The sequence below is a fragment of the Gopherus evgoodei genome, unplaced genomic scaffold (assembly GCF_007399415.2).
Source record: "Gopherus evgoodei ecotype Sinaloan lineage unplaced genomic scaffold, rGopEvg1_v1.p scaffold_52_arrow_ctg1, whole genome shotgun sequence".
NCBI lineage: Eukaryota > Metazoa > Chordata > Testudines > Testudinidae > Gopherus > Gopherus evgoodei.
Genome location: NW_022060073.1, coordinates 444,006 through 462,816, shown reverse-complemented (window position 1 = coordinate 462,816; position 18,811 = coordinate 444,006). Strand labels below are relative to the sequence as shown.

At 59.2% G+C, this 18,811-nt stretch overlaps 1 protein-coding gene across 2 annotated transcripts in view; it reads left to right on the top strand.

Moving 5' to 3' along the window:
* Nucleotides 1-18,504, top strand: part of LOC115643196 (dedicator of cytokinesis protein 2-like) — a 243,020-nt gene extending 224,516 nt beyond the window's left edge. The window contains exons 24-31 of one of the 2 annotated variants that reach the window (XM_030547063.1): nt 665-841; nt 6,352-6,435; nt 6,775-6,912; nt 11,677-11,765; nt 12,062-12,224; nt 12,747-12,858; nt 15,524-15,657; nt 15,764-18,504. In XM_030547063.1, coding sequence (XP_030402923.1) covers nt 665-841; nt 6,352-6,435; nt 6,775-6,912; nt 11,677-11,765; nt 12,062-12,224; nt 12,747-12,858; nt 15,524-15,657; nt 15,764-15,841 — 975 coding nt within the window. In that variant the 3' untranslated portion in view covers nt 15,842-18,504. Of the gene's footprint in view, nt 1-664; nt 842-6,351; nt 6,436-6,774; nt 6,913-11,676; nt 11,766-12,061; nt 12,225-12,746; nt 12,859-15,523; nt 15,658-15,760 lie in introns of both variants that reach the window. The other variant, XM_030547062.1, reaches the window with a different exon arrangement.
* The last annotated feature ends 307 nt before the right edge of the window (nt 18,505-18,811 follow it).

The window sequence follows — 18,811 nt, the reverse complement described above, 5'->3', positions numbered from 1 at the left end:
CCCTGGCCTTTGTTCTCACCTGGGGTCTCTGCTCAGCTCCCGGCTGCGAGGCAGGAGACCCGGAGTCACTGGTGCTGCCATTGACTCTCTGACCCCCTGGTGTTGCCACTGACTCTCTGACCCCCTGGCACTCTCAGTGGTTCCTTACTCTTGGCCTGTCCTGAGAGCAAACTGAACCCCTCTCCCCCCCGCCGCCCTGCTGGGAGCTGTGCAAGGTCTGGGGGAAACTGAGGCACACATTTCCCCTTAGTCACACCTGGTTCAAACTGGATCCAGTGTCCCAGCTGCTAGTGAGCCCCAGAGGTAGTGCGGGGAGGTGACCCCAGCCCTGCTTGTGTGGGGGCTAGGGAAGAAATCCACCTTGCCCAGGAGTCCCCGGCCACAGGGTGTGGAGGCAGCCGAACCAGGCCTCGGCCTCCCCAACCCTCCTCTCCCTGGGCCTGGAGACACCCGGCGTGTTGGGGTGCAAATGGGTGACATGACCTTCGGAGCAGCTTGGACGCAGGCGGGTGAGATTTGTGGTGGGGTCCCTGTGGGGGATCACAGCCTGCCCAGCACTGCCTGTTCTTGGGTGGGATCGTGGCCAGCCGGGGAGCCCTGGGTGAAATGGGCCGAGCCCCCCAGCCCTCTGCAGCCACTTAATAGCCTCCCTGCCCCGGCCCAGACCATCATCAGCCCCCTGGAAAATGCCATCGAGACCATGAAGAAAACCAATGAGAAAATCCTGACCGAGATCAACCGGCACCACAGCGAGCCCAGCCTGCCTGTCAATCCGCTTTCCATGCTCCTCAACGGCATCGTGGACCCAGCCGTCATGGGGGGCTTCGCCAAGTATGAGACGGTGAGAGCTCCGGGGCGGGTTGGGGCAGGGCGCAGTCCTGCTGTTCTGGAGGGCTGACCCCAAACAAGGAGGCATCACCACCTGCCTCCAGTGAGCTGCTGTCATGCAGGGAGCAGTGTAAAACATCACAGAGTAGTTAATGGTCTGTGGGGAGCCCAAGGCTGGGGTCCCAGGGGGCTGTGTGTTGGGAGTGGGGAGCATCAGCAGGTGAGACAGGGCTGGGGCAGCAGGTGAGGATTCAGAAGCATCAGCTGAGCTGTGGGGGACAGGGCTGGGGTAGCAGGGGCTGTGAGCCAGGAGTGAGGGGCACTGGCAGAGCTGGGGGGGGGCAGGGCTGGGGTAGCAGGGGCTGCGAGTCGAGAGTGAGGGGCACCGGCAGAGCTGTGGGGAAGGGAGCACAGATAGGGTTGCCAGGCATCCGCTTTTCCACTGGAACACCCGGTCGAAAAGGGACCCTGAGCAACTCTGGTCAGCACTGCTGACCAGGCCACTGAAAGTCCGGTCAGCAGCACAGCGGGGCTAAGACAGGCTCCCTGCCTGGCTCCACACAGCTCCCTGAAGCAGCCAGCATGTCCAGCTCCTAGGCGCAGGGGCAGCCAGGGGTCTCTGCGCGCTGAGTCTGAGCTCCCATTGGCCAGAAACTGCAGCCAGTGGGAGCTGCGGGAGCAGTGCCTGCAGGCAGGGACTGTGCGGAGCCACCTGGCCGCCCTGAGCCTGGGAGCCAGAGGGACATGCCAGTTGCTTCCGGGAGCCGCCTGAGGTAAGTGCTGCCTGCCTGGAGCCCACACCCCTAACCCTCTCCCACACCCCAACCCCCTGTCCCAATCCTGAGCCCCCTCCTGCCCTCTGAACTCCTCAGCCCCAGCTCGGAGCCCCCTCCTGAACCCATAATCCCTCATTTCTGGCCCCACCCTGGAGCATGCACACCCAGCTGAAGTCCTCACCCCCTCCCACACCCCAACCCCCTGCCCCAGCCCGGTGAAAGGGAGGGAGGAAGGGAGGGAGGGGGGAGGGAGTGAGCAGGGTGGGGCCTCGGGGCAGAAGGCGGGGCAAGGGTGACCCATTCCAGTGCTTTACCACCCTCCTAGTGAAAAATTTTTTCCTAATATCTAACCTAAACCTCCCCCACTGCAACTTGAGACCATTGCTCCTTGTTCTGTCATCTGCCACCACTAGGACTTTGCACTTGTCCTTACATGACATAACATAAGAACATAAGAACGGCCGTACCAGGTCAGACCAAAGGTTCATCTAGCCCAGTATCCTGTCTGTCGACAGTGGCCAATGCCAGGTGCCCCAGAGGGAGTGAAGCTAACAGGCAATGATCAAGTGATCTCTCTCCTGTCATCCATCTCCATCCTCTGATGAACAGAGGCTAGGGACACCATTCCTTACCCAGCCTGGCTAATAGCCATTTATGGACTTAACCTCCGTGAATGTATCCAGTTCTCTTTGAAACCCTGTTATAGTCCTAGCCTTCACAACCTCCTCAGGCAAGGAGTTCCACAAGTTGACTGTGCGCTGTGTGAAGAAGAACTTCCTTTTATTTGCTTTAAACCTGCTGCCTATTAATTTCATTTGGTGACCCCTAGTTCTTGTATTATGGGAACAAGTAAATAACTTTTCCTTATCCACTTTCTCCACATCACTCATGATTTTATAGACCTCTATCATATCCCCCCTTAGTCTTCTCTTTTCCAAGCTGAAGAGTCCTAGCCTCTTTAATCTTTCCTCATATGGGACCCTCTCCAAACCCCTAATCATTTTAGTTGCCCTTTTCTGAACCTTTTCTAGTGCCAGTATATCTTCTTTGAGGTGAGGAGACCGCATCTGTACGCAGTATTCAAGATGTTGGTGTACCATTGATTTATATAAGGGCAATAATATATTCTCTGTCTTATTCTCTATCCCCTTTTTAATGATTCCTAACATCCTCTTTGCTTTTCTGATCGCCTCTGCACACTGCGTGGACATCTTCAGAGAACTATCCACGATGATGCCAAGATCTTTTTCCTGACTCGTTGTAGCTAAATTAGCCCCCATCATATTGTACGTATAGTTGGGGTTATTTTTTTCCAATGTGCATTACTTTACATTTATCCACATGAAATTTCATTTACCATTTTGTTGCCCAATCACTTAGTTTTGTGAGATCTTTTTGAAGTTCTTCACAGTCTGCTTTGGTCTTAACTATTTTGAGCAGTTTAGTATCATCTGCAAACTTTGCCACCTCACTGTTTACCCCTTTTTCCAGATCATTTATGAATAACTTGAATAGGATTGGTCCTAGGACTGACTCTTGGGGAACACCACTAGTTACCCCTCTCCATTCTGAGAACTTACCATTTATTCCTACCCTTTGTTCCCTGTCTTTTGACAGTTCTCAATCCATGAAAGGATCTTCCCTCTTATCCCATGACAGCTTACCTTACGTAACAGCTTCTGGTGAGGGACCTTGTCAAAGGCTTTCTGGAAATCTAAGTACACTATGTCCACTGGATCCCCCTTGTCCACATGTTTGCTGACCCCTTCAAAGAACTCTAATAGATTAGTAAGACACGATTTCCCTTTACAGAAAGCATGTTGACTATCGCTCAACAGTTTATGTTTTTCTATGTGTCTGACAATTTTATTCTTAACTATTGTTTCTACTAATTTGCCTGGTACTGACGTTAGACTTACCGGTCTGTAATTGCTGGGATCACCTCTGGAGCCCTTTTTAAATATTGGCGTTACGTTTGCTAACTTCCAGTCATTGGGTTCCAAAGCTGATTTAAAGGACAGGTTACAAACCTTTGTTAATAGTTCTGCAACTTCACATTTGAGTTCCTTCAGAACGCTTGGGTGAATGCCATCTGGTCCCGGTGACTTGTTAATGTTGAGTTTATCAATTAATTCCAACACCTCCTCTAGTGACACTTCAGTCTGTGACAGTTCCTGAGATTTGTCACCTACAAAAGCCGGCTCAGGTTTGGGAATCTCCCTAACATCCTCAGCCGTGAAGACTGAAGCAAAGAATCCATTTAGTTTCTCCGCAATTACTTTATCGTCTTTAAGCGCACCTTTTGTATTTTGATCGTCAAGGGGCCCCACTGGTTGATTAGCAGGCTTCTGCTTCTGATGTACTTAAAAAACATTTTGTTATTACCTTTGGAGTTTTTGGCTAGCTGTTCTTCAAACTCCTCTTTGGCTTTTCTTATTACACTCTTGCGCTTAATTTGGCAGTGTTTGTGCTCCTTTCTATTTGCCTCACTAGGATTTGACTTCCACTTTTTAAAGGAAGTCCTTTTATCTCTCACTGCTTCTTTTACATGGTTGTTAAGCCACGGTGGCTCTTTTTTAGTTCTTTTACTGTGTTTCTTAATTTCAGATATACATTGACGTTGGGTCTCTATTTTGGTGGCTTTAAAAAGCGCCCATGCAGCCTGCAGAGATTTCACTTTAGTCACTGTACCTTTTAACTTCTGTTTAACTAACCCCCTTTTGAAATTAAATGCCACAGTGTTGGGCTGTTGAGATGTTCTTCCCACCACAGGGATGTTGAGTGCTATTGTATTATGGTCACTATTTCCAAGCAGTCCTGCTATAGTTACCTCTTGGACCAGCTCCTGCACTCCACTCAGGATTAAATCTAGAGTTGCCTCTCCCCCTGTGGGTTCCCGTACCAGCTGCTCCATGAAGCAGTCATTTAAAGTATCGAGAAATTTTATCTCTGCATTTCGTCCTGAAGTGAAATGTTCCCAGTCAATATGGGGATAATTGGAATCCCCCACTCTTATTGGGTTCTTAATTTTGATAGCCTCTCTAATTTCCCTTAGCATTTCATCATCACTATTACTGTCCTGGTCAGGTGGTCGATAATAGATCCCTAATGTTATATTTTTATTAGAGCATGAAATTTCTATCCATAGCGATTCTGTGGAACATGTAGATTCACTTAAGATTTGTGCTTCATTTAAATCTCCATTTTCTTTCACATATAGGGCCACTCCTCCCCTGCACGACCTGTTCTGTCCTTCTGATATATTTTGTGCCCCGGAATGATTGTGTCCCATTGATTGCTCTCAGTCCACCAGGTTTCTGTGATGCCTATATCAATATCCTCCTTTATCACGAGGCACTCTAGTTCACCCGGCTTATTATTTAGACTTCTAGCATTTGTGTACAAGCACTTTAAAAACTTGTCCCTGTTTATTTGTCTGCCCTCTTCTGATGTGTCAGATTCTTTTTTTTTGTGAATGTTTATCATCTGATCTGCCCCTTACATTATCCTCTTCCATCCTCTGCTCCTGACTATAACCTGGAGATTCTCTATCGTTAGACTCTCCCCTAAGAGAAGTCTGTGTCCGATCCACATGCTCCTTTGCAGCAGTCGGCTTTCCCCCATCTCCTAGTTTAAAAACTGCTCTACAACCTTTTTAATGTTTAGTGCCAGCAGTCTGGTTCCACTTTGGTTTAGGTGGAGCCAATCTCTCCTGTCTAGGCTTCCCCCTATCCCAAAAGTTTCCCCAGTTCCTAATGAACGTAAACCCCTCCTCTCTACACCATAGTCTCATCCATACATTGAGACTCTGAAGCTTTGCCTGCCTACCTGGCCCTGCGCGTGGAACTGGGAGCATTTCTGAGAATGCCACCATAGAGGTCCTAGATTTCAGTCTCTTCCCTAGCAGCCTAAATTTGGCTTCCAGGACATCTCTCCTACCCTTCCCTATGTCATTGGTACCTACATGTACCACGACCACCGGCTCCTCCCCTGCACTACACATAAGTCTGTCTAGATGCCTCGAGAAATCCGCAACCTTCGCACCAGGCAGGCAAGTCACCATACGGTTCTCCCGGTCATCACAAACCCAGCTAGTTACATTGAACCTCATCAGGTTTCTTTTGGCCCAATCCTCCAATTTGTCTAGGTCCCTCTGTACCCTATCTCTACCCTCCAGTGTATCTACCACTCCTCCCAGCTTAGTGTCATCTGCAAACTTGCTGAGGGTGCAGTCCATGCCATCCTCCAAATCATTAATAAAGATATTGAACAAAACCGGCCCCAGGACCGACCCTTGGGGCACTCCGCTTGATACTGGCTGCCAGCTAGACATGGAGCCATTGATCACTACCCGTTGAGCCCGACAATCTAGTCAGCTTTCTAGCCACCTTATAGTTCATTCATCCAGTCCATACTTTTTATGGATAGCCGGGGTTGGGAGTGAGAGGCACCGGCAGAGCTTGGCGGTGAGGGCTGGAGTAGCAGGGGCTGTGGGTTGGGAGTGAGGGCACTGGCAGAGCTTGGGGGTCAGGGCTGGAGTAGCAGGGGCTGTGGGTTGGGAGTGAGGAGCACCGGCAGAGCTGGGGGGCAGAGAGCAGAGGAGGGAACCCAGGGCTCACACAGCCAGGGGCTGTGGATTGAGAGTGAGCCGTTGTCTGTGCTCCATGCTCAGCTGCACCCTGCCGGGGGCTGAGGCCATGTGCTGAGCCAGGCCGAGGTAGGAGCTGAGGTGGGTTTGCTGTTGCAGGCATTTTTCCAGGAGGCCTACCTGACAGAACACCCCGAGGACCAGGCCAGTATTGAGAAGCTGCAGGACCTGATCGCCTGGCAGGTAGCTCCCCCTTGCTGCAGGGTTCCCCAGCATCCCAGGGCTTCCTGGGAGTGTTTCTGCCCCAGCCTCCTGCAGCTGCTCCAGGCAGAACGCTGGAGGATCCTTAGAGTTCCCCAAATGGGGGGATCTTCTCCTGAGGCTTTTCACTGGGCAGGCCACTGCCCATTCCGGCACCAGGCAATGACCCCTCAGCCCTGCCAGGCCCCGTGTGGGTGCTGCCTGGCCCCCATGGCCCCCCAGCCCTCCACCTAAGCACCCTTATCCCTGTAGCACCTGGTTGTGTGAGCCAAGGCCCATGTCCATCCTGCGGGCGCTGGCACTGGGCCTGTTTCCCGGCAGATTCCGCTCTTGGCAGAGGGGATCCGGATCCACAGCAGGAAGGTGACCGAGGACCTCAGGCCCTTCCATGAGCGCATGGAGCAGTGCTTCGTGCAGCTGCGAGCCAAGGTGGAGAGCCAGTACGGCCTGCGGGAACTGGTGAGTGTGGGCGGGCATGGGGCGGGAGTGGGGGGGGCAGGCAGGGGAGGGGAGAGGGTGCAGGCAGGCGAGGCTGCCTGCAGACAATGGATGGGGGCTGGGTTGGGGGGGCTGCCTGGCAGGCGGGGACAGGGTCAGCGGGGCTGCCTAGCAGCTTGGGAGGCAGGGTCAGTGGGGCCGTCTGGCAGGCGGGGGCAGGGTTGGCGGGGCCACCCGGCAGGGTCAGCGGGGCCACCTGGCAGGTGGGGGGCAGGGTCAGCGAGGCCGCCTGGCAGACTGGAGGCAGGGTCAGCTAGGCTGCCTGGCAGGTGGGGGGCAGGGTCACTGGGACTGCCCAGCAGGTGGGGGGCAGGGTCACTGGGACTGCCCGGCAGGCGGGAGCAGGGTCAGCGAGGCCGCCTGGCAGGCTGGGGGCATGGTCAGTGGGACCACCCGGAAGGGTCTGGGGCCGCCTGGCAGAGTCAGCGGGGCTGCCCAGCAAGCAGGGCTGGGTCAGCGGGGTCGCCTGGCAGGCTGGGGGCAGGGTCAGCGGGGCTGCCTGGCAGGCTGGGGGCAGAGTCAGTGAGGCCGCCCGGCAGGGTCAGTGAGTCTGCCTGGCAGGCAGGGACGGGGTCAGTTGGGCTGCCTGGGTGGGGGCAGGCTCAGCTGAGCTGCCCGGCAGGTTGGGGCAGGGTCAGCAGGGCTGCCTGGCAGGGTCAGCGGGGCCTCCCAACAGGTGGGGACAGTGTCAGTGGGGCCACCTGGCAGGGTCAGGGGGGCCGCCTGGCAGGCAGGGGCAGGATCAGCGGGGCTGCCTGGCGGGGGGGGGCAGGGTCAGCGGGGCCACCAGGGAGGCTGGGGGCAGGGTGAGCAGGGCCACCCAGCAGGGTCAGCAGGGCCACCTGGCAGATGGGGGCAGGGTTAGTGGGGTTGCCCAGCAGGGTCAGTGGGGCCACCTGGCGTGGGGGGCAGGGTCAGTGGGGCTGCCCAGCAAGCAGGGGCTGGGTCAGCGGGGCTGCCTGGCAGGCTGGGGGCAGGGTCAGCGGGGTCGCCTGGCAGGCTGGGGCAGGGTCGGTGGGGCTGCCTGGCAGGCAGGGGCCGGGTCAGTGGGGGCCACCCGGCAAGGTCAGTGGCGCTGCCCGGCAGGTAGGGGCAGGGTCAATGGGACCATCGGCAGGCTGGAGCAGGGTCAACGGGGTCACCCAGCAGGGTCAGCGGGGCCACCTGGCAGGCGGGGGCTCGGTCAGCGGGGCCGCCCAGTAGGCGGGGTCAGGGCCATAGATTCATAGATTCATAGACTCTAGGACTGGAAGGGATCTCAAGAGGTCAGGGCGGGACCAAATACTGTCTAGACCATCCCTGATAGACATTTATCTAACCTACTCTTAAATATCTCCAGCGATGGAGATTCCACAACTTCCCTAGGCAATCTATTCCAGTGTTTAACTACCCTGACAGTTAGGAACTTTTTCCTAATGTCCAACCTAAATCTCCCTTGCTGCAGTTTATGTCCATTGCTTCTTGTTCTATCATTGGAGGCTAAGGTGAACAAGTTTTCTCCCTCCTCCTGATGACACCCTTTTAGATACCTGAAAACTGCTATCAGGTCCCCTCTCAGTCTTCTCTTTTCCAAACTAAAGAAATCCAATTCCTTCAGCCTTCCTTCATAGGTCATGTTCTCAAGACCTTTAATCATTCTTGTTGCTCTTCTCTGGACCGTCTCCAATTTCTCCATCTTTCTTAAAATGCGGTGCCCAGAACTGGACACAATACTCCAGCTGAGGCCTGACCAGTGCAGAGTTGAGCGGAAGAATGACTTCTCGTGTCTTGTTTACAACACACCTGTTAATGCATCCCAGAATCACGTTTGCTTTTTTTGCAACAGTATCACACTGTTGACTCATATTTAGCTTGTGGTCCACTATGACCCCTAGATCTCTTTCTGCCATACTCATTCCTAGACAGTCTCTTCCCATTCTGTATGTGTGAAACTGATTGTTCCTTCCTAAGTGGAGCACTTTGCATTTGTCTTTATTGAACTTCATCTGATTTACCTCAGACCATTTCTCCAATTTGTCCAGATCATTTTGAATTTTGACCCTGTCCTCCAAAGCAGTTGCAATCCCTCCCAGTTTGGTATCATCTGCAAATTTAATAAGCGTACTTTCTATGCCAACATCTAAGTCATTGATGAAGATATTGAACAAGGTCAAGGGGGTTGCCTGGCAGGTGGGGCAGGGTCAGGGGGGCCACCTGGCAGGCAGGGGCTGGGTCAGCGGGGCCGCCCGGCAGGTGGGGGCAGGGTCAGCGGGGCCGCCCGGCAGGCGGGGGCTGGGTCAGCGGGGCCGCCCGGCAGGCGTGGACTGGGTCAGTGGGGCCGCCTGGCAGGCTGGGGCAGGGTCAGCGGGGCCGCACAGCAGGGTCAGCAGGGCTGTGTGGCAGGCGGGGGCAGGATCAGCGGTGCCGCCAGGCAGGTGGGGGCAGGGTCAGTGGGGCCGCCTGGCAGGGTCAGCGAGTCTGACTTGCAGGCGGGGGCAGGGTCAGCGAGGCAGCACGGCAGGGTCAACGGGGCCACCCGGCAGGCGGGGGCAGGATCAGCGGGGTCGCCCGGCAGGTGGGGGCAGGGTCAGTGGGGCCGCCTGGCAGGGTCAGCGAGGCTGACTTGCAGGCTGGGGCAGGGTCAGCGGGGCCGCACAGCAGGGTCAGCGGGGCCACCTGGCAAGGTGGGGACAGGGTCAGCGGGGCCGCCTGGCAGGGTCAGCGAGGCTGACTTGCAGGCTGGGGCAGGGTCAGCGGGGCCGCCCGGCAGGCTGGGGGCAGGGTCAATGGGACCACCTGGCAGGCGGGAGCAGGGTCAGCGGGTCGCCCGGCAAGGTCAGCGGGGCCACCCGGCAGGTGTGGGCAGGGTCAGGGGGGGCCGCCTGGCAGGCGGGGGCTGGGTCAGCGGGGCCGCCTGGCAGGCTGGGGGCTGGGTCAGCGGGGCTACCCGGCAGGCTGGGGGCAGGGTCAGTTGGGCCGCGCGGCAGGCGGGCACAGGGTCAGCAGGGCCACCCGGCAAGGTGGGGACAGGGTCAGTGGGGCCACCTGGCAGGATCAGCGAGGCTGACTTGTAGACTGGGGCAAGGTAAGCGGGGCCGCACGGCAGGGTCAGCGGGGCCACCCAGCAGGCGGGGTCAGGGTCAGCGGGGCTGTGTGGTAGGCGGGGGCAGGATCAGCGGTGCCGCCAGGCAGGTGGGGGCAGGGTCAGCGGGGTGGCACGGCAGGGTCAGCGGGGCCACCTGGCAAGGTGGGGACAGGGTCAGCGGGGCCGCCTGGCAGGGTCAGCGAGGCTGACTTGCAGGCTGGGGCAGGGTCAGCGGGGCCGCACAGCAGGGTCAGCAGGGCCACCCGGCAGGCGGGGGCAGGATCAGCGGGGTCGCCCGGCAGGTGGGGGCAGGGTCAGTGGGGCCCCCTGGCAGTGTCAGGAGGGCTGTCTGGCAGGCGGGGGCAGGATCAGTGAGGCTGCCCAGCAGGGTAGAGGTGCTAAGGATTTGGACGTTGCTGAGAAGCCGAATGGTTTCTCTGTGCCCGAAATCAGCCAGGATGTGACTTGCTGTGAACCAGTGTGGGGTGGATTGGGTGCCTGCAGGCCATGAGCCTGAGCCCTGCCCCAGGGAAGGTACCAGCAGCCAAACACTGAAACCCCTGGATCTCACCCCAAGAGGGGCTCGGCAGCTGCAGAGCAAGATCTTTCGGCGACAATGCACCTGGCCGTCACCCAGCAGCCGCCATTCAAAGGCCGTTGGCAAAGCCTCTCGCAAGAGACTGGTGAGGAACCAGTCGCTGTGAGGGGAGGGCGAATCTCTGCCCTGGAGCAGAAGGCTCAGAACAGAGCAGGGATCAATGGTCCATTTCCATCAGAGCAGTTTTTGGACTTGTGGAGGCAGAGTCAGTGAGGCCGCCCGGCAGGGTCAGTGAGTCTGCCTGGCAGGCAGGGACAGGGTCAATTGGGCTGCCTGGGCGGGGGCAGGCTCAGCTGAGCTGCCCGGCAGGTTGGGCAGTTGGAGTTGTGGAGGGGACATTCAGTGCAGCTCAGCAGGGAAACTGGAAAAAGTAACCAGCGTTTCATGTGGCTCTTGGTTAGCCTGTGGAACTCATGGCCACAAGCTGTTGCTGAGGGCCGGAGCTCAGCAGGGTTCAGAGGAACCAGCCCTGTTGAAGAGACCATCCAGAGCGGGCACAGTAAATACCGAATAACCTGAGTGTGGCAGGGCTAGAGCCGTGGGCATGAGCAGAGTAACCTGGCCTCCCTGCGGCAGGGCTGCTGCTGGCCAGTCTCTGGGACAGGCAGCAGGGCCAGTCCAGTCCAGCACCTTCTCATGCTCCAAGGGGAGCCGGCGGCAGGGTGGGGGGTGATTGCTCCTTCCCTGTTGCTTCCAGTGCCCTGCCCGTGCTGCTCTCCTGGGGCCAGGGTCCCTGGGGCTCTGTCCTCGGCTCCCTTCTTCCTCCGCTCCTGCCTTTGGGTGAGTGCCCGCGTCCTGCTCCCTGCGCCTGTGCTCAGCCTCCCCCGGCCGCAGAGCCGTGTCCACATTGAGCCCCACTCCCCCACCCCCAGTGAAGCCCCCGACCCCCACTGAGCTCTCTCCGTGGCCCCAGCTCTCCAGTGACCATGCTGCCGGGGGGTGGGGGGGAAGCGGAGCTGCCCTGTGGGGACGGGGGCTGGGCTGGGGGAGCAGTCTACAGGCCTGGCTGGAGCTGGGGAGAGACGCTCAGCCCTGCCCCCCCCCCGGCTCCTTGTGCTCGCAGCCCTTCCTGGAGGAGAGGCGCGGAGGCCGCCCCCACTCCAAGCTGCCGGGCCCGGAGACAGAGCCACCCAGCCGCCCGCACCAAGATAGGTGAGTCCTGGAGCCAGGGAGCAGCCTTGCTCTGCCCTCCCCTTCCCCCCACCCTCAACCACTGGCTGTCCCCCCAGCCTCACTGCCCATGTCCCCAGGGACTACCCTCCTCTCCCCCCTCAGCCACTGGCTGCCCCCGCAGCCCCACCCTGCCTCGCTGCCCCTCTCCTCCCAGCTCCTGCCCTCCCTCCCCCCGTACTCTCCCCTCTTTCAACTGGTGCATCACAGCCACCTGCTCTCCCCCCATCACTGCCCCCCACCCCACTCTCACAAGGCTCCCCTGGGGGTATCTGCAGCACAGAGCCCCCTCCCTCCAGGAAGTCAGTGTCCTGTGCTCCTGAGCGTCCCCCTGAGGCCGAGGAGCGCAAGAGCGACCGCAGGGAGAATCGCAGCAGCACTTTCTTTGGGTACCGGCGGCAGGAGCAGCGCCAGTCCGTCTTGGAGCCCCCGGAGCCCAAGGTAATGCTGCCCCTTGGAGTGAGCGCGTTCCCCTGCATGGTATCTCCCCAGCCCATGCCCCGGCCGGGTCTGCACCCCTCACACCGTGCGCTGCGTCCTCCCCAGCCTGTGCCCCTCGCTGTGAGCCGTGGTGTCCCCGCTGCCCTGGACAGGTGCCTGAGCACAGCGGGGCTGGGACATGGCCCTGAAGCCTGCCTAGGTGTGAGCGGCCACTGTGGCCTGGCCTGCTGCACAGAGCCCTGGAGTCTATTCCCAGCAGTGAGGCCCAGCCCCTCTGTGCCTCAGTTTCCCCATCTGTGAAAGGGGGATAACGAAACAAGCTAAAGGATTCATGTTACTCCCCCACTCAGCTTGTGCCAGCAAGCCCTGCACCCCAGCGCTGTGGCCCTGCTCCCTGTGGGCTGGCCCCAGCTCGGCCACTGCTGCTGGCCCATTAGGTGCCCAGGAGGAGGCTGGCGGCTGCTGCCCTGGGACCTGGAGCCCAGGGTTGGGGACCTGAGCTGATACCCCTTGCTCCCCTAGGAGGAGAAGTGGAGACTCTCCTGGAACATGACTGAGAGCTGCCTGGCCGGTGCCGAGGGAAAACAGTCACCCCTGGAGAGAGATGCCAGCGCTGCATCTCCTAGTGCAACAGGTACGGACACCCCCTTCCCCTCCCCCAGCACGCCACGTCTGATGTATATATTGACCAGAGTGCCAAATCATTTGATGTATATATTGACCAGAGTGCCAATTCAGGACCAGTTGCTCAAACAGGGCAGTCACAGCCCAAGGCTGGAGTTTTTCCACCTCTAAGGCAAACCAAACCAGCCAGACAAAAAGGACTTCGGTTTCACCCCACTGGCTAACCACAAGTCACACAAGCAATTTCCTTAGACACTCCAGTCTCCCAATATCATCACCAGTCCCACTCGTCCTGGGGATGAATGGTTATGAAAACCAACACCCCAGTAAAAGAAAAGGTTCTCTCGATCCCAAAGGACCAAGCCCCAGACCCAGGTCAATATACACATCAGATGTTACCCACAAATCACGCTGTTGCCAATCCTTTAGAATCTAAAATCTAAAGGTTTATTCATAAAAGGAAAAAGATAGAAATGAGAGCTAGAATTGGTTAAATGGAATCAATTACATCCAGTAATGGCAAAGTTCTTAGTTCAGGCTTGTAGCAGTGATGGAATAAACTGCAGGTTTAAATCAAGTCTCTGGAGAACATCCCCCACTGGGATGGGTCATCAGTCCCTTGTGTGGAGCTTCTGCTTGTAGCAAAGTCCCTCCAGAGGTAAGAAGCAGGATTGGAGACCAGATGGAGATGAGGCATCAGCCTTATATAGGCACTTCCAGGTGTAAGAACACTTCTTTGTTCTTACTGTGGAAAATTACAGCAAAATGGAGTCTGGAGTCACATGGGCCAGTTCCTGCACACCCTGCTGAGTCACAAGGCATATCTGCCTCCTCTCAATGGGTCAATTGTGTAGCTGATGGTCCTTAATGGGCCATCAAGCAGGCTAGGCAGAGCTAACACCAACTTGTCTGGGGTGTCACCCAGAACTACAGCACCAATTTGAAATACAGACAGTATACAGCCAATACTTATAACTTCAACTACAAAATGATACAGACATACAGACAACGTAATCATAACCAGTAACCCGTAACCTGGTCTTGGACACCTTATATGACCCCCTTTACACAAGATTTGGTGCCATTACAGGACCTTGGCTGCAAACCATGTTCTATATGGTCCCAGTTTATATCAATAACATCACAACCCCCTTCTCCTCCCCCAGCACAGCACGTCCGGGCACCCCCTTCCCCTCCCCCCAGCACGCCACGTCCAGGCACCCTCTTCCCCTCCCCCAGCACGGCACGTCCGGGCACCCCCTTCCCCCCCCCCAGCACGGCACATCCATGCACCCCCTTCCCCTCCCCCCAGCACGGCACATCCATGCACCCCCTTCCCCTCCTCCCAGCACACCACGTCCGGGCATCTCCTTCCCCTCCCCCAGCACGCCACGTCCGGGCACCCCCTTCCCCTCACCCCAGCACGGCACGTCTGGGCACCCCCTTCCCCTGCCCCCAGCACGGCACATCTGGGCACCCCCTTCCCCTCCTCCCAGCACGCCACGTCCGGGCACCCCCTTCCCCTCACCCCAGCACGGCACGTCTGGGCACCCCCTTCCCCTGCCCCCAGCACGGCACATCTGGGCACCCCCTTCCCCTCCTCCCAGCACGGCACGTCCACGCACCCCCTTCCCCTCCTCCCAGCACAGCACGTCCGGGCACAACCTTTCCCTCCCGCCAGCACGGCACATCTGGGCACCCCCTTCCCCTCCCACCAGCACAGCACATCTGGGCACCACCCCATCCCCTCCCACAGCACGGCAGGTACAGGCACCCCCTTCCCCTGCCCCTCAGCACAGCACGTTCAGGCACCCCCTTCCCATCCCCTCCCAGTGTGGCAAGCACTCGACGAAGGGGGCTGCAAACTGACCATGGAGAGTCTCGGGGTGGGGATGGGGATCCCTTCTGCATAATCTTCCCTGCCCCCGTCGGTGCCCTGGTGAGCCACTTCCTCCGCTGTGCGACCCTGATCATCAATGCCAAGGCCTCGCCTGTGTTCCCGGTGCAACAAGCCTCAGCCGGATGGGGCCCTGCCTGCGTGACGCCTGTTTGGGGGCACTGGAGCAGCTCTCCCATGAACGCTGGCTCTGCTGGGGCCCAGGCACCGCTGTGGCTTGTCGGAGCAGTGCCCTGGCCCGGAGCCACCTGGTGCCCAGCACTGCGCTGTAGCTGGGGCTCCTGGCAGGCTGGCCTGCAACCGCAGCTCAGGCCGGGCTCCCAGCTCCCATGTCCCAACACTGGGGGGCCCATAAGGACACTGGCCGGTCACTCACCGTACAGTGCCCGGGGATCTTTGAGGTGCCCTGGCCATGTGGTGCCCTCTCCCCTCCCTCCCTCCCCTGCCCCCCTATAGCTCTGGGATTTGGCTAGGGTGAAGGGCCTGAGGGGCCGTTTATGCCTTTGGGTTGGTGGGGGGAAGGGAGGACAGGCTGGGCCCCGGGCTAACACGACCCAAGGGTGAGATCCATGCAGCCAGATGGTCCAGAACCCAGAGGCTGTATGGGGCGTGGCTGGTCCCTGCCTGGCTCGGCTCTCCTGAGGGCCTGCTGACTCCCTCATGGCCCATATGTGCCCAGCTGCGGAGCTGGCACCACGAGGGCATGGGGCAGCGCCGGCTTTGCTCCAGCTGCATGACAGGGCAGGGCTCAGCGCTGTGTCCTCCTCTCTGTGTGCAGGGGCGTCAGGATCCCCCCGGGGCTTCGCAGGTCGGGTGAAGAGCGCCAGCAAGGCCCCCCCACTGCCCCGCAAAATCAGCTCCAGCGTCTATGAGACCTTCATGGAGCAAAACGCCACACCCAACAGTGGGAAGGTACTGGCCAGGACCTGGGCTGCAGGATCTCCCCAGAGCCACATGGGGTGCAGGGCCCAGCCCCCCCCAGTCACTCACTAATGCTTGTTCCTCTTTGTTTTAGCAGCTGACAGTGGATGGAAGTAAAGGGCTGAAATCACCACCCCCACCACCCCTCAAATCCAAGCGCATATCCCAGGCCTGACCTGGCCCACTGCCCGCGATCGGCTCCCTCGCTGTCCCGCTCAGGAGGGTGACTTTGCTGATGAAGGTGTTTGCTGGCTGCTTGGCACACTCCCCCCCACCCCCCTTGCTGGCTGAGCCCTGGGCCAGACTGAGTCGTCTTTCCTATGGCAGCCTGAGCATCCCACCACCCCCGCACCCTGGTTCCCGTGTGCTTGGAGCTGCAGAAGCCCCAGCCTAGCCCAGCCTCCCGCTCACAGGAGGCACCAGCCTAGGTCAGGCCTAGGGCCCGTCTGCCCCTCTGAGGAATGTGTAGGAAACATTGGAGCCAGCAAATCTGCCCCGGTGAAGGACTGCTCCAGCCCCAGGAGTTAGAGGTTGCCACAGCCCTGAAGCTGGGCTCTGGGTCCCCTCCCAGCTCTCCTTTTCCTATCTGTGCTCTGGATAAAGGCCCAGCCCCTAAGCCGTCCTGGGGCAGTGAGTTTCACAGGCGAATGCAATTCTGCCTGGGGGAAACATTTCCTTTGAATTGCCCCCCGTTCCGCTCTACGGCCTGTGGGTGTGCTGTGAGGCCGACAGAACAGGGGCTCTGCTGCCTGGGGGCCGCGCACTTAGTATTTGATAGACTCAGGCCACCCGCTCAGCAGGAACACTCCCCAGTGGGGCAGCCCCTTGGTACAGGACAGTTTGCCAGGTCCTGACCCCCTAGGGCTGCACTGTCCCGGGGCGGGGCTGGCGATGGGCAGCCCCTGAGCACCCATTAACTCTCACCCCAAGCTGGTCACAGAGCAGCACTGAAATAGGCTCCGTATCAGCCACTCCCAGAGGCTGCGACCCTGGAGTCGCGGTGCAGTGAGCTGTCTCCAGCACCGCTGGGGCTCCGCTGCAGCAACCGCAGATCAGTTCAGCTAAGGCCATTTCCCATCGCCTGATCCCAGCCAGCCTCCCGCACTGCGGGCAGCGCCCATGGACTGAGCCCCTCCTGTGTGGGGCAGGAGCCAGCCTGTTGCTGCTCGATGTGAGGCAGCCTGACGGGCTTAGCGTCCCCACCATGGGCCATCGGGGTCTGTGTTCTGCCCACGTTCCTCACAGCAGCTCCTTGCGCACCCCCAGCTGCCCAGGCCCCACTGCTTGCTCAGCACGTACCTGCCGCACTGCTGGGGGTTGTGTGCCTGGGGCCATGGGCTGCCTACCAATAAAGAGACTAAATTCTCCAGGCTGTGCCCAGCTCCGACCTCAGGCCAGCGGTGGCGGGGAGGTAGGGGAAAGCATGAAAGCAAAGGCTGAAGGACAAAACAGACTAAAGGGGTGGGGTGGGGCTCGCAGGGGGCACTGGAGGGGATGAGGGGGCACTGGAGGAGGCAGGGGCTGGGCTGGGGCTGGGCTGGTTTACCCAGCAGTTCAGGCAACTGAGGCCTGGCTCAGAAAGGCGCCGCATCCTGAGGCCAGCTGGGCAGGGGCACCAGATTCACTGGCATCCCATCCCCCTCCCATGAAGAGCAAGTGGGGCTGGGACCACCCCAGGTTCCCTGGGGCAGCTGTTGCGGGGGGTGGGGAGTGTTCTGCTTCCACACCCGGGTGCAACATGTCCCTACCCAGCCCTTGCAGCCTCCCAGCCAGGGGCTGTGAGCACAGGCAAACCTACAGCAACCGCCAAGAATCCTGCTACGGCCAGAGCCCTCTTCAGGCCAAGTCAGCCCATGGGAGATGCACAGAGGGGAACACTCAGCCCCAACCCCTGCTGCTCTAACCACTAGACCCCATTGTTCCCAGAACCAGGACTGAAACCCCACCCCCCAGTGTCCTGGCTACCTGCCCCCTTCCCATTGCAGCTGCCTCAAGTTTTTTGAGACATTCAATCAGCCAGGGAGCCACATCTGGGTCCCTGCATCAGCAGCTTCCTTTGGCCTCTGGGTTGCCTGGTAGCCCCTGGATGGGGGGGGGGAGTGGCAGGCCCCAGCAATGCCGCACATGCCTGGCCATGGGCCCAGCAGGAGGCTGGCTGGGTGGGGGGGCACAAGGCCTTGCCCCATGGGGTGGCAGCAGCTGTGAGCTGGCCCCAGGCAGATCCCAGCTCAGCCCGTGGTGCCCTTATGCTCATCTCAGTGCAGAATGTGGCCCAGGAGTGGGTCTGGGCTGACCACAGCTGAGCCGCCAGCGCACATCATGGCCAGTCACTGTAGTGGCTGAAGGGGCAGCAGTGACTGGGGGGTGCTGGTCCAGGGGCAATCTGTCAGTGCCCCCCCTGCAGGTCCCCTCTGTACCCATGGGGACACAGGGCACATCCTATGGCCTGGACACGCACGACCTCCCAGCACCCTGGGATCACAACATCCACCAGGGGCAGGGAGAAGAGCGATGGTTTGCAGTGACCCCTTGCCCCCCAGCTGTGGTACAGGACCAGACCCTGCCCGAACTGGCCCACAGTGGGGTCCTGTGGGATGTAGCCCAGCCATCATGGGGCTCCGACTCCGCTTCAAAGCCCAGGGCTGGATTCTGACCCCCATCCCCGGCCAGAACTTGGGAGTCCTGGCTCCCTGCCCCCTGGTCTAACCATTACTCACGTACGACCCTCCCCACCCCCTTGCTGAGGCCATCACATGGCCATTACAAAGCCTCCCCCCGCCACATTTCTCCACACTGCTGACTGTGCAGACACTCCCCCCGCCCCCCGCTGTCTCCTTGCTGGGGCCATCACAAAGCCTCCTCCTCCCATTCCAGCCCTGCACAGCCACCCCCAAAAAGGGGGAGAACAAGCACCCTGCCTCGTCCTGGCTCCCGCTCAGCCTGGGCACTTCCCTCCCCCATCTTGGCCATTCCAGGCCTGGATTAAGGCAAACTGGGACCTTAACCCCATCCCTTCCAGGCCCCACAGCCAGGCTCAGGAGGCAGCTCTGCTGCAGAGGCCCTGCTGGGTGCGGGTGGCAGAGACTGCTGGGGGAGTGGGGCTGTGAGTGACAGGTCTAGGGCCCTGCACGGGCAGCACCCCTCC